This window comes from Pelodiscus sinensis, chromosome 10, assembly GCF_049634645.1.
Source record: "Pelodiscus sinensis isolate JC-2024 chromosome 10, ASM4963464v1, whole genome shotgun sequence".
Classification (NCBI taxonomy): Eukaryota; Metazoa; Chordata; order Testudines; family Trionychidae; genus Pelodiscus; species Pelodiscus sinensis.
In genome coordinates, this window is record NC_134720.1 from 49,042,584 (window position 1) to 49,054,509 (window position 11,926).

General features: G+C 50.2%; 1 protein-coding gene across 1 annotated transcript in view; it reads right to left on the minus strand.

Moving 5' to 3' along the window:
* Positions 1-11,585, minus strand: part of EIF2B5 (eukaryotic translation initiation factor 2B subunit epsilon) — a 33,045-nt gene extending 21,460 nt beyond the window's left edge. Inside the window, exons 1-6 of the mRNA XM_006138450.4 lie at positions 11,380-11,585; positions 6,065-6,189; positions 4,587-4,772; positions 4,310-4,487; positions 2,946-3,026; positions 1,428-1,505 (exon numbers count right to left, since the gene is read on the minus strand). Coding sequence (XP_006138512.2) covers positions 1,428-1,505; positions 2,946-3,026; positions 4,310-4,487; positions 4,587-4,772; positions 6,065-6,189; positions 11,380-11,532 — 801 coding nt within the window. The 5' untranslated portion in view covers positions 11,533-11,585. The remainder of the gene's footprint in view (positions 1-1,427; positions 1,506-2,945; positions 3,027-4,309; positions 4,488-4,586; positions 4,773-6,064; positions 6,190-11,379) is intronic.
* Positions 11,586-11,926: the final 341 nt, after the last annotated feature.

The following is an 11,926-nucleotide window of genomic DNA, read 5'->3' on the forward strand; positions in this document are numbered from 1 at the left end:
CACCCCAATGACCTGAATCACACCCCAAACATTCCCAGCCTCCAGCCTTCCAAATGCATTACAGGCCAGAGCCACCGTCACCTCAGCGGCTTTAGGAAAGGCATCTCATTTGCATAAGCCTACTCATTTGGTTCCCACTCCAGAACCAACATGAGTATCCAGGACTGGAATACAAGGGCATGCGTCAGGTCAGAGCGATGGACACTGGCAGAGCTCTGTGCAGGTCACTAGCATACATCTGTTGACATGCCGCCTCTAGCCAAGACTTTCAGACCCCTGCATTGGCTTTAATTCAACCAAACGAAGTCTGGTTGCTAGATTGGTACTATGGTAGTACTCGAGGGCCCAAACAGGCTCACAACCCCACTGTGATGTGAGCTGTCAAACTCCAGAGACAGTCCTTGATCTGAAGAGCAGAATGTAAAACACAGGCGGCGAACCTCCAGCCCAGGATCACATGTGGTTTGTCAGGATTAGCTGCTGGCGCGTCACCAGTTTACCTACCTGCCTGTCCACAGGCTCAACTGCTCCCAGTGGCTGAGGTTTGCTGGTCCTTGCCAATAGGAGATGCGAGAAGTGGTGCCCCAGTTCACGCTGCTTGCCGCAGCTCCCATTGACTAGGGATGTACAATCCCGTGCAATTGGCTAACCAGTTAAACGTAGGGTTTATCTAGTTAACTGAGAAAAGGGGAGGCAGGCAGGGTGGGAGGGACACTCCGGTCCAGGCTGAAGCGGCCCACCCACCACAACCAGGGACTGCCCCTGCCCAGCCAGGGCAGCCCCTGCCTGCGGTGGTGGGGCTAGTAGGCGGGGGTTGCTGCGTGGGAGACTGAGTGTGCTGGAGCGGCTGCTCCTGGATACTGGTTAATTCTGTTACCCATTCCCATCCTTACCATTGACCGGGATTAGCAAACCACAGCCACTGGGAGCTGCAGGGCTCAGTGACTGTCGAAGCTCAGATAAACAAACCATCTGGGGGCCTGCGAGTGGCTAACCCTGATGAACTGCGGGCGGCCGACGTGCCAGAGGTTCCCCACCCTGATGTTAAACATGGCACCATGATCCTGGAGCAGCAAAGGCCGTGTCAGTTTCTAATTTAACAAGTCTTCAGCCTTCATATTTCCTATTCTTCTGCATATAAACTAACCCAAGAGCGGAGAGAAGGTGCTGCTGTGAATCTCAGGAGAGCTAGTTCCTAATTTAACAGAAATTGTTCCCAGCTCCCCAAGAACCAACAATGCCTATCACAATTTAGAGTATGTGCCCAGTTACTGCCCAGCAAGCACAACCGGCTGCACTGACACAGAAACATCTCACCCCCAGCAGCACACGAAGAAGGTGCCAGTCACCCACTAAAGAGACAAAGTGAAAAGCCAAAGGCCTCTCGGATCAAACATAAGTGGCTCTCGCACAACACCCCTCCTTACCTCTTCATTCACCAGCAGGCCACGTACAAAGTCATCCCGAGTCTGATAATCAAAGTTATCTGTGAACAGCTCGGCCACCTGGAGACAACGTGACAATGTGAGGCCAAAACACAGAGGACACTGGCAGGACTGTTCACTTGTTAACACAGACCAGCTGCTCTTAGGGAGCTTATCAAAGTACAACACAGGAAGACAGTGCTCTCATCCTTCTCCTGTTGGCATGAGAAAGGCTTGATCTCTTGCACGGGAGGTGTTGGGACTTCCCATCTCCTCCCACAGTCAATCTGTGGAACTCCTTGCCAGAGGATGCAGCGAAGGCTAGAACTTCAACAGGGTTCAAAAAGGAGCTAGATAGATTCGTGGAGGTTAGGTCCATCAATGGCTATTAGCCAGGATCAATGGCTATTAGCCAGGATGGGTAGGAATGGTGTCCCTAGTCTCTGTTTCTCTGGAGGTTGGTGACGGGGGGGATCACATGAGGATTACCTGTTGTGATCCCTCCCTCTGGGGCATCTGGTATTGGCCGCTGTGAGCAGACAGGATACTGGGCTAGATGGACCTTTGGTCTGACCCAATACGGCCGTTCTTATGTTCTTGCACAGTGAAGGGTGGGATATTCATTCCAGCTGGCAGACCGGTGTAGCTTTGTAATTTTGCTGACTGTGAAAGACTGAAGAGCAGCAGCAGAACAATTCCCAAGTCTAGTGCATGGCAAGGAATGCCCTGGACATTACTCCCAACAAGGGACAGCCAGCAAGAACTGACACTTCACTTGGTCCCCTGCCTCCAGGCATCAGAGGTGGCACCTCTGCTGTTGCAGCCTGTAACAAGCTCTGCAAGATCCCTCACTTTTCATTGGGCTTAATCTCGGACTAGTTCCTCCATTCATCTCAGACATGGACACACACACAGGCCCTTCCTGTCTGACCTGTTTCTTCAGCAAGAGACCAGTTGCTGAAAGGGCAGGGGCAGCCCGAGAAAACATCGTGCTTCCTGTGTCCATGACATGCTCCATGCAAAGTCACATGGAACGGGACAGGGGCTAGGGATGGTAAGCGGGTAATTTGCTAACTGTGTAGTTGATAGAATTTTTATCAACTACACGATAAGTCGATACGGGAAATTAAAGCGCTGAGTCCCGGCTCATGCCAGGCCCAGGAGCTACCCCTGCTGCCTGCCCACTTGGCTCTTAGCACATTTAAAATGCAGAGCTGTAGCAGGAGTAGGTCCCGGATCCTGGGACTGTGCTGGGCTGCCTGCCTGCCTCCCACTCCATTTTAAATGCAGAGCCACAGCGGGGGTAGGTCCCCTCCTGCAGCTCTGCATTTAAATGCATGTAGTCAATAGCATTAACTGGTAAGCTTTTGCTTATCAGTTAACTGACTAATCAACAACACTATTACAACCCTAACCAGGGCTCTGGAATGGACTCTACTCCACAGCAATGCAATGAGCTTCTGCCATGTGAGCATCACTAAACCAGCAACTCAGAACACCTCCAGAACGACGGCAACTCACCTGCGGGGCGCAGATGCTGATATGGCAGTCCAGCAAGTCGTGGCGCACCTCAACCGTCTCTATATTGCTCTGGAACAAGCTCTGGAAAGAGGAGAGAACACAGTACAGCTTGAGTGCTTCTTATGTAGGAGTCAATCCAGAACAATCCTGCACCAGCTAAGGACAAAATACTAAGAACGCACTTCAGTTGGTTGGAAACCTGGAAGACATCCCACGAGTTACAATATCCAGGCTAAGTACACCAGCCGGACACACCACACAGAGCAACAATACTTAACGTGTGTAAAATGGTCACACACAACAACATGTGCCAACCAGGAAAGATTTCAACCCAGAGGTATTCCCACATGGAAAAATCTCTCCAAAAGCTAGATTAGGTTAGAAACAGGGTCACGCCTTTCCAAGTGGCAGAAAGCTCTCTACTGACTGGGATTTACAAATGGAATGCGAAGTGTAATAAATGAAAATGCATTTACAGTTTTAAAACATGAGGATTTGAGCTTCAAGATCATGGCCTACTCCTCACTTGCAGTGATTTAAAAAGAGAACACATGACCCAGATGAGGGAATTAGTCTGGGAATGACCCATTTTTATTACTTTTGGGAGGATTGTGACACATTCAACAAGGGGTAATGGGAAAATAATTGACGACCCCCAAGCCATTAGAGAAGGTGCACTGATAGTCACCTCACTGGCCACCAGACAACAGTCTGAATCATCTGTTTATCCCTTGTTACACACACAGAGTCCTAAGCGCAGATGTTACATTAACTAATTAATTAATTAAAACTGAATTTTGAGGAAAAAGTTTGAGTCCTGTTAGGGATGGTGGGAATCAATCCCCCATTCTCAAAAACTCGAGGTAACTTCAGGGCATACGCCTCCATGGTGGTACCATTCCACATGCTTTGCAGTCCTTGTCTACACTCCCACAGGCTGTCAACCTAAGTTACGCAACTTCAGCTCTATGAATAATGTAGCTGAAGTAGACGTACTTAGATCTACTTACTGCAATGTCTTCACTACAATAAGTTGACAGCTTATTCTCTCCCATCAGCGCTGCTTACTCTTCTCCTTATGGGAGGTGACAGAGGCGCGCTCAGCAGTAGATTTATCGTGGCTGCACTAGACACAATAAATCAACTCCCACTGGATCGATTGTTGCCCACCAATTTAGACTGTAGTGATGACGTGCCCACAGAAGAGGCCAGCGGCCACATTGGAAGGTGTAAGCTTCAAAAGCTACTTCCCGCCATCTCTTTTTCAATGGGAGTTGTAAAGAACACACCCCTCTCCCTAGACTTTTCTTTTGGGCCGCTTGACCACATTAGCAGCTTTTCACTGGCCACATCTCTGCACGTACCATGGGAAAACGAAAGCGCTTCAGCCCCTGAGTTCTTTGGTAGTGCAAGACACGGTTCGTGGTGCTGTCCATAGCAAGGATGATGTCATCCTCCTGACACCTAGCATGGTGACCTGGTGAGGACGCCTTGAAAATCATCGTCATCACAGACACGTTCTTCTCCAGCTTACGGCGCTTCCTAAACAGGAAAGGAAGAGCTTTAAACAATGTCTCTGAAAAAGAAACAGCAGTGAGCTTGAGAAAGCCAGGCTGGTCCACCTTTGCCCCAGGCACCCACCTGTGCTCCTCCAGAGCTGCAGAAACGTTGATATTGGACACCACATCTCCAGAGACGAGGAGGAAGTCAGAACGGACAAGGGACTTGGCATCGACGTCCCTTAGCACATCGCCAAGCGAACGGTACAGGTCTGAGGTCATAATGCGCACCTTATTGGGAGAGGTACGGCGGCACCATTTGGACTTACTAGAGGGGAAGAAAACAGATAAAGAATGAAAGGGTTATCTTCTAGCTTAGGCTAGAACATGGTGCTCCAGCGTAGGGGGATTTCGGTCCACACATTTACGAACCAACTATGTTACGCTCTCTGGCCCACTGTCACATATAAATACAGCAGGGGTGGGGAACCTTGCTTGGATCCGGCCCGAAGCTCAGCACTGGCAAGCCCGCGCTGGTGCTCCAGCCCCCCAGCCACTCATCCGCAGGGCTGGAGCACACAGAATCTACTAGCCTTGGCCCCTTTAGGCTCTGGTCCCCAAAGGGAACGTGGGGAGTGTCTTTCACCCTCTCAGTCAGGGGCTTCTACTTTGCTTCTCACTTGTGTGCGGCCCCCAACTGATTTTTCGGTGGGTCAGCGGCCCCTGAGCCAAAAAGGGTTTCCCACCCTTAAAGTACAGGTATTATTGTCAGGGCTTGATGAACGGCGGCGAAAACTGCTCCCCAGCCCCGTACCGCGCATGCACAAGAGCCGCAATGCGCATGCACGCGCCACGAATGAACAGGGCGCGCGGCTGAAATCTACTCGCCACGGGGGAGTAGATTGTATTGTTTGTCAAGCCCTGATTATTGTAGCAGAGACAAAAGAGAGTAATGCTCTGAGACTGTAGCTTAAAGGACACTGACTTCCTTGTGGGCAAGACGTAGTGTGCGGATTCGTGAAAGGTACCAAGCATTTATGCAAACCCAAAATTTAACCTGTGGGCAACAGCGGAGAGATGATGCTTTATATTCCACTTGGGCGCACAAGCCTACAGATTATGAAAGCTAAGATCACTGTGTAGCAGAGAGCTAGCCCCAGCCTGACAAGTGCACTTCAGAGTGTTACAGAGCAAGGGCATTCACTCCTCAGAGAGCCAGTAGCTTAAGGAACATCAGGTACACAATGTTCATAAATATCTAGCCAGGAAAGATCTGTCTTTAAATACAACCAAGACAGTGAAGACCATCACCTATGCAGTCCACAGAGAGACAACAGTGCTACCCACATCCTGCTCACTAAAGGAAAGAATTTTCTCTCTTCACACCTTATTTACCTTGGTGCTTTCTCAGCTATTAGCAAAAGCTGGTGAATAAGGACATGCCGTACATAAGCTCTCAGCACCAGCAGAAATTTCTAAGGATACATTGTTCAAATTGTCCTCTTGGGACAATACTGGGAGTATCATCCAGCTTTCATTAGCCACAGGAGTCACTGTGATATAAGATCTTGGAAACATTCCTTTACAGTAAGCCTCAAAAGAAGATGAGGTGTTCCTTACAGTAAATGCTCCTTTATCTCCACCGACTTCCAGCAGCAGAAGACAAAGGTTTCTTCTACTCCAGTTGCAGTTAGGAACTCCAAAGTGTAGTCTATCATGGCCACATTTGCGAGAGGAAGGAGAACCTAGGGAGACAGGACAGAGTTAGCTGAACCGACACTGTACACCAAATAAGGCCAGCCACAAACCAGATGCAGGAAAGACTCAGCAGTGCCAGAGTAAGACAGTCATGACTCCACGTCTCACGCTCTAACCATCAGAAAAAATGTCAGACATGAGGGATGAAACCACAGGAACAAAGTAATAAAAAAAAAATTAAAGAGACCCACACAACATTTATGGAGGGAATGTGAATACATTCTGCAAACTGGAGAGTCAAGTGTCTCCTTGACAGTAATTTACAACTGCAGGTCACGTATGAATTTTTTTGTAGCTCTCATTTTCAAAAAGCATTTTTTCCCTCACATTAAAAATTGTTCCTTTCTGGCTTTCAGCCAGTGAACAACTGCGAATCGTGTAATCATGATTTGCCATTAGGGATGTAAAATTCCATGTAATTGGGATTACTTCACGTTTAACCGGTTATCTCTGGTAGAAAACACTGATTGGGGTAGGGTGCTCCAGCCCAGCTTGGCTGGAGTGCCTTCCCACCCCGGCCTGGCTGGAGTGGCCCACCGCCGCAGATAGGGGCTGCGTCAGCCTGGCTGGAGCAACCCCTGCCTGTGCCTCTCCCCCTAACCCGGTCCACTGAGGACAGCGGCAGCTCCAGATGCCCAGAACTGCTCCAGCCCCCACCAGTTAACTTTTCACATCCCTAATTGCCATGAATATTTATTCCATATTTGTTCAACCCCAAACCCAGCGGGATAGCTATTTCCTATTGCACTAGAGCCTCGGGCCGTCAAAGTGCTCTTCTCTCATTTGCTCATAATTTCATGGGAAACATTGCCCCAGCTCTAAGCACGGCCTTGGCCTCTTCCCCATCTACCAAAAAGATATTTGTCCCTCCCCCGAGAGGGGCAGCTGCAGTAAAATTCCTATCATCAAATGAAAAGCAAACAGTACTTATGCTCGCTACTCCCCAGTGCTTTGACTGCTGTAGTTTAGATTTCTGGTTTATTTTTCTTCATTGTGGGGAAAAACACCCAAAACATTCCCACAGAAATAGCTGGTATGTATATGCTGATATAGAGTCAAAATCTTTTCACACTCTCCCCCTATTTACAACTTACTGTAATTCCCCAGTGTCTAGACTTTTATGAGCAATATCGTTCCCTCAAATGAAGCACTCTCTTTCATTCACACCCAGGAGAGGCAGCACAAGATAAGAAAACAGAAGGCGTTATTGCATTCGAAATATTCCCTCCTAACTGCACGTAGAGCACAATGTCGTATATATTAGCTATTACTGTCACCCTCGTCTTCTCACCCCTTCCCACTGTGTGTTCTACCAACTTGTTGTTTCTTGTCCCTAGATAAACTATTAAGAGCTCTGAGGCAGCAACTATTACATGTTTGTACCCAGCACCATGGGAGTTGTTCCGTAACTGAGACCTCGACATACTACTGTAATATAAATAAGACTATTTAGAACAGCATCAGTGCTGAGTTTTCCATTCTCTAGCCATCCCCTTTCAACAATTCAGAAGCTAGCATACATACTGAACCTCTCCAGTCCAGCACTCTGGAGACCTGACCGGTGCCAAACCAGAAAGTTTGACAAACTACGGAAGGTCAATATTGCCTAACAGCATTACCGACACTCCCACTGTTTACTGGGCTCTTGGAAGACATTTAGGAGTAAATTAGAGCTAAATAACAGCAGAGATTATTTGATCTGAGGAAGTGGGTCTGGCCCACAAAAGCTCATCACCTAATAAACCATCTTGTTAGTCTTTAAAGTGCTACATAGTCCTGTTTTTTGTTTCAGCAGAGATCACTGAGAGCCAGACTGGTGGCCTAGGCTTATCAGTTCATCTAATCTATTACATGCATTGTCCCCCTTGCCTCCTCTGTATCAGAGGCAGCAAGGGGGGTGAGGCAGGAGCTGGTGCCGTGGGGAGCCAGCTTTTAAGCCAGCTCCCCACAAGCACTGGACCTGTAGATCCACCTGCTCCCCAACCTCCGCACTGCTGCCTCTGATAAGAGAGGCAGCAACGCGTAAGGTGTGGGGAGCAGGCAGGAGCCAGTACACATGGGAAGCAGGCTTTCAAGCCAGCTCCCCACGTGTATCGGCTTATACGAGTCACATAGCCCCCTCTCCCGCTGTCCCTGTATCAGAGACAGCAGTGCAAGGTGACAGGTGTGGATTGGTCTGCACGGGGAGCCAGTTTTTAAACCAGCACCCCTCATGGACCAGCTCCGCATGCCATCCTGTGCTGCTGCCAGGTGTGGGGCCGGACTGCACTGGCTGCCAGACCTACTCCCCAGGGACTATCAAACAGTCATGTAACCGATGATAATTTGTGCAGTTACATGACTATTCAATTAATCATTATCTAACTAGAGAGGGCAATTGTGTAGTCAACTACACAATTAACCGATAAGCCTGAGCAGGCAGGAGCAGGGAGCTAGCTTTTAAGTAGGCCCTTTGCACGTGCCGGCTTCCGTGGAACCTCCTCCCCACCACCTCCTACAGAGGTGGGGGGGGGGAAGGGGGAGAGGAGGGAGAGGTCAAGCGGGAGCGAATGCTCGGGGGGCGGGAGGAGAGCTTAAAATTAAAAGCCATCTCCCCATGAGCACTGGCTCCCTTGACACTGCCTCCCCACCCCTTACACTGTAGCCTCTGATGGGGGAGGAGGGAGAGGAAAGCCGATATATGCAGGAAGTGGCTTTCAAGCAGGCTCCCCTGCATATTGGGTCCCACCTGGCCCCCCCATCTGTAGCAGCTAAAATTTCAAGCAGTTACACATTTACACAAATACTCGATAGTTAACATCCCTAGAGATACGTGGACATCTGGCTAATTAAAAACATGCCAGACCATGGATGTTGCTGGACCAGAGTATGCTGGACTAGAGAGGTTCAACCTGTGTAGTGGAAACCTTCACCATAATCACTCTCCTTTCTCCTTTCGAGTTGATATGGAAAAAGAGGGAGCAACGTGTCATTGGTCACGTTAACATCTGGACTCGCCTTAGACTGACTCATTCAAGAGCGTCCTCCATAAAATGATTTTACAAGACTTCGTGTCTTTGTGTGCTTTACAAGTTTCTTTCCTCTCAAGGAGTTTCTTGCAGTACTTGGGTACTTTGCTTCTTAATCTAGTTCAATTCCTATGTAAGAATTTTAAAAAGAAATTCAGATTCAACAAGTATAAAGCCAGAAGGATCATCTAGTCTCACCTCCTACACAAATTAAATTTCACCCAGTGACTCCTATATTAATCCCAACAACATGCGTATGGCTAAAGCAAGTCTTCCAAAAAGGATCCAGTCTTGCTTTTAAGACACGGAGAAATGAGGAATCCACCACTTCCCTTGGTCGTTTGTTCCAATAGTTTATTACCCTTGTTGTTAATATGAGCTTTATTTCTCATTTTAATTTCTCTTGCTTTAACTTCCAGCCATTGGTTCATGTTCTGTTTTTCTCCTCTATATGAAAAAGCCCTATGAATGTGCTTATATGCTGTAATCAAGGCACCTTTCAGCTTTTTTTATAACAACTTCAATAAACTAAAAATGTCTCCCACAGATTTCAACAACTCTTTCAACCATATTTTCTTGTTGGAAGCTATCACAAAAACTTTCACCTCCAAGACCAAGGATGTTAAGTATCAACTAACTGACCCACCTTTGAAGTGTAGCAAGGGCTATTGCTATACTCCAAAGGCAAAAGTGCTGTGTAGGGCCCGGGAGTCCCCAGCTGATCCCAGGCTACATGCGGCACTGCCACTTTGAAACACCACGAGGAGCCTGATGCCAGGCTCCCCATGCGTTTCAAAGCAGCAGCACCGCATGGAACCCCGGGGTCAGTAGGGAGTCCCCAGCTGATCCCAGGCTACATGCGGCACTGCCACTTTGAAACACCATGAGGAGCCTGATGCCAGGCTCCCCATGCGTTTCAAAGCAGCAGCACCGCATGGAACCCCGGGGTCAGTAGGGAGTCCCCAGATGATCCCAGGCTTCATGCGGCGCTGTCGCTTTGAAATGCTGCGTGCAGCCTGGGGACCCCCCCACCTGGCCCTGGGCTGCATCTAGTGTTGGCGTTTCAAAGCGGCAGTGCTGTGCGGAGCCCAGGCTCTGGCCCCAGGCTCCAAGCAACATTGCCTCTTTTAAGTACCCTTCTTCATGCCCCCCTTCTGCCTCTTTCTGATAGAGGCAGCAAAGTATGTGTGTGGGGGAGGAGTGACTAGTTGACAAGCCTGTTGACTAGTACTTCATATCCCTATCGAAGACCTGTCTCTCAACCAGAAGGATCACATGGGAGCGAATAATACAATGTTTTGTATAGCGAAACCTCTCCAGAAATCTGAGCCTGGCCACTCTCAGCACATGATTCAACATCTCTTTATTCAGCTGTTTTATTAACTACAAATTATAGTATAGCATTGGCAATTAGCACATAGATTCTAATTTCTTCTTCTAGTCAAGCCTGTTATGTTTGTTATTAGAGATGCAGATGAGTATTCTCTGTTCTGAAGACCTATTCTCTTGAAATAATTTATTTAAGAAACAGCCAGAGGATGGTGTGCGCTTTATATGTGTCTCCCACCACAGCTGCCACTCTCAGGGAATACCACAAATACCTCTTAGGCTGCTGAAAAGCTTTAGGAATAACTCACTACCCTTCCCCAGAGGTGCTACAGCAGTATAATTAGCCCCCATTTTACAGACAGGGAAGTTGAGGCTCGGATTGCAAAAGGGACTTGGCCCAGGTTCCACAGCGAAGCAAGGACAGAGCTAGGAACAAAACCCAGCTGCCCTCTGATCCCCTGCAGAGCTTTGGGACTTTCAGAATGATTCCGCCCCACACTCAGAGAGAGGATCGCGGGCTGAGGCAGCACTTAGAAAGAAGCCAGGAGGTGGCAGGTGGGGTCTCTCCCAGGGGGATCTAGGGGTCCTACCCGGTCTCTGTTCGTAGGAAGGCGGAAAGGGGAAGGGGGGGGGGGGGGGGAGTCCCGGTCTGTCCAGCTGGGGCAGGTCCCAGCTGCTTTCTCTGGCGGGGGGCGGGGGGAAGTCTGAGTGTCTCTGGCGGGAAAGTAGGTAGGTCCCGGACGCTCCGGCGGGGGGAGGGGTCCCGGTCTCTCCGCCGGGCGCAGAGGGATCCAGGGCGATCTCTCCGGGGGCGGGGCAGGGTCCCGGCCGGTGCCTCACCCGGGGCCGGTCCTTGGAGATGGGGAAGAAGCGGCGGTTGAAGCTGTCCGCCACCAGCACGGCCTGCAGCGGGGGTGGCGGCTCCTCCTGCGGGTCCGGCCCCCGGGCTCCCCCCGACCCGGCTCCCCGCCTCCCAGAGCCCCGGGCCGCCATGATCGGCCTCCTGGCTCACGCACGCGGCCCCTCCGCCGCATCCTCTTCCGGGTCGCCGCGGCTTCGCCCGCCCACCATCCCATGTTTTCAAATAGACCGGAAGGAGACGGCGCCTCGGCGAGGACACACCAATGCGAAGGGGGTGTCCCTGACACGCATGCGCGCGGCGCGGCCCACCAATAAGAAAACTGGCGTGGCACGTGCGCTCCGTAAGCGGTTGCTCCCTGCGCTGGAGCAGCACGTGGGCCGGGGCGCGTTGTAATGGGACCGGCTGTTCCCGTGGCTGGTGGAATCCTCCAGCGCAGCCCCGCTAAGGCTGCCCAGGCCGGGCCCTGCTGGCTGCCTGCAGAGCTACCCCGTGCAACCTGGAGCCCAGCCGGTCCCTGCCAAGGGA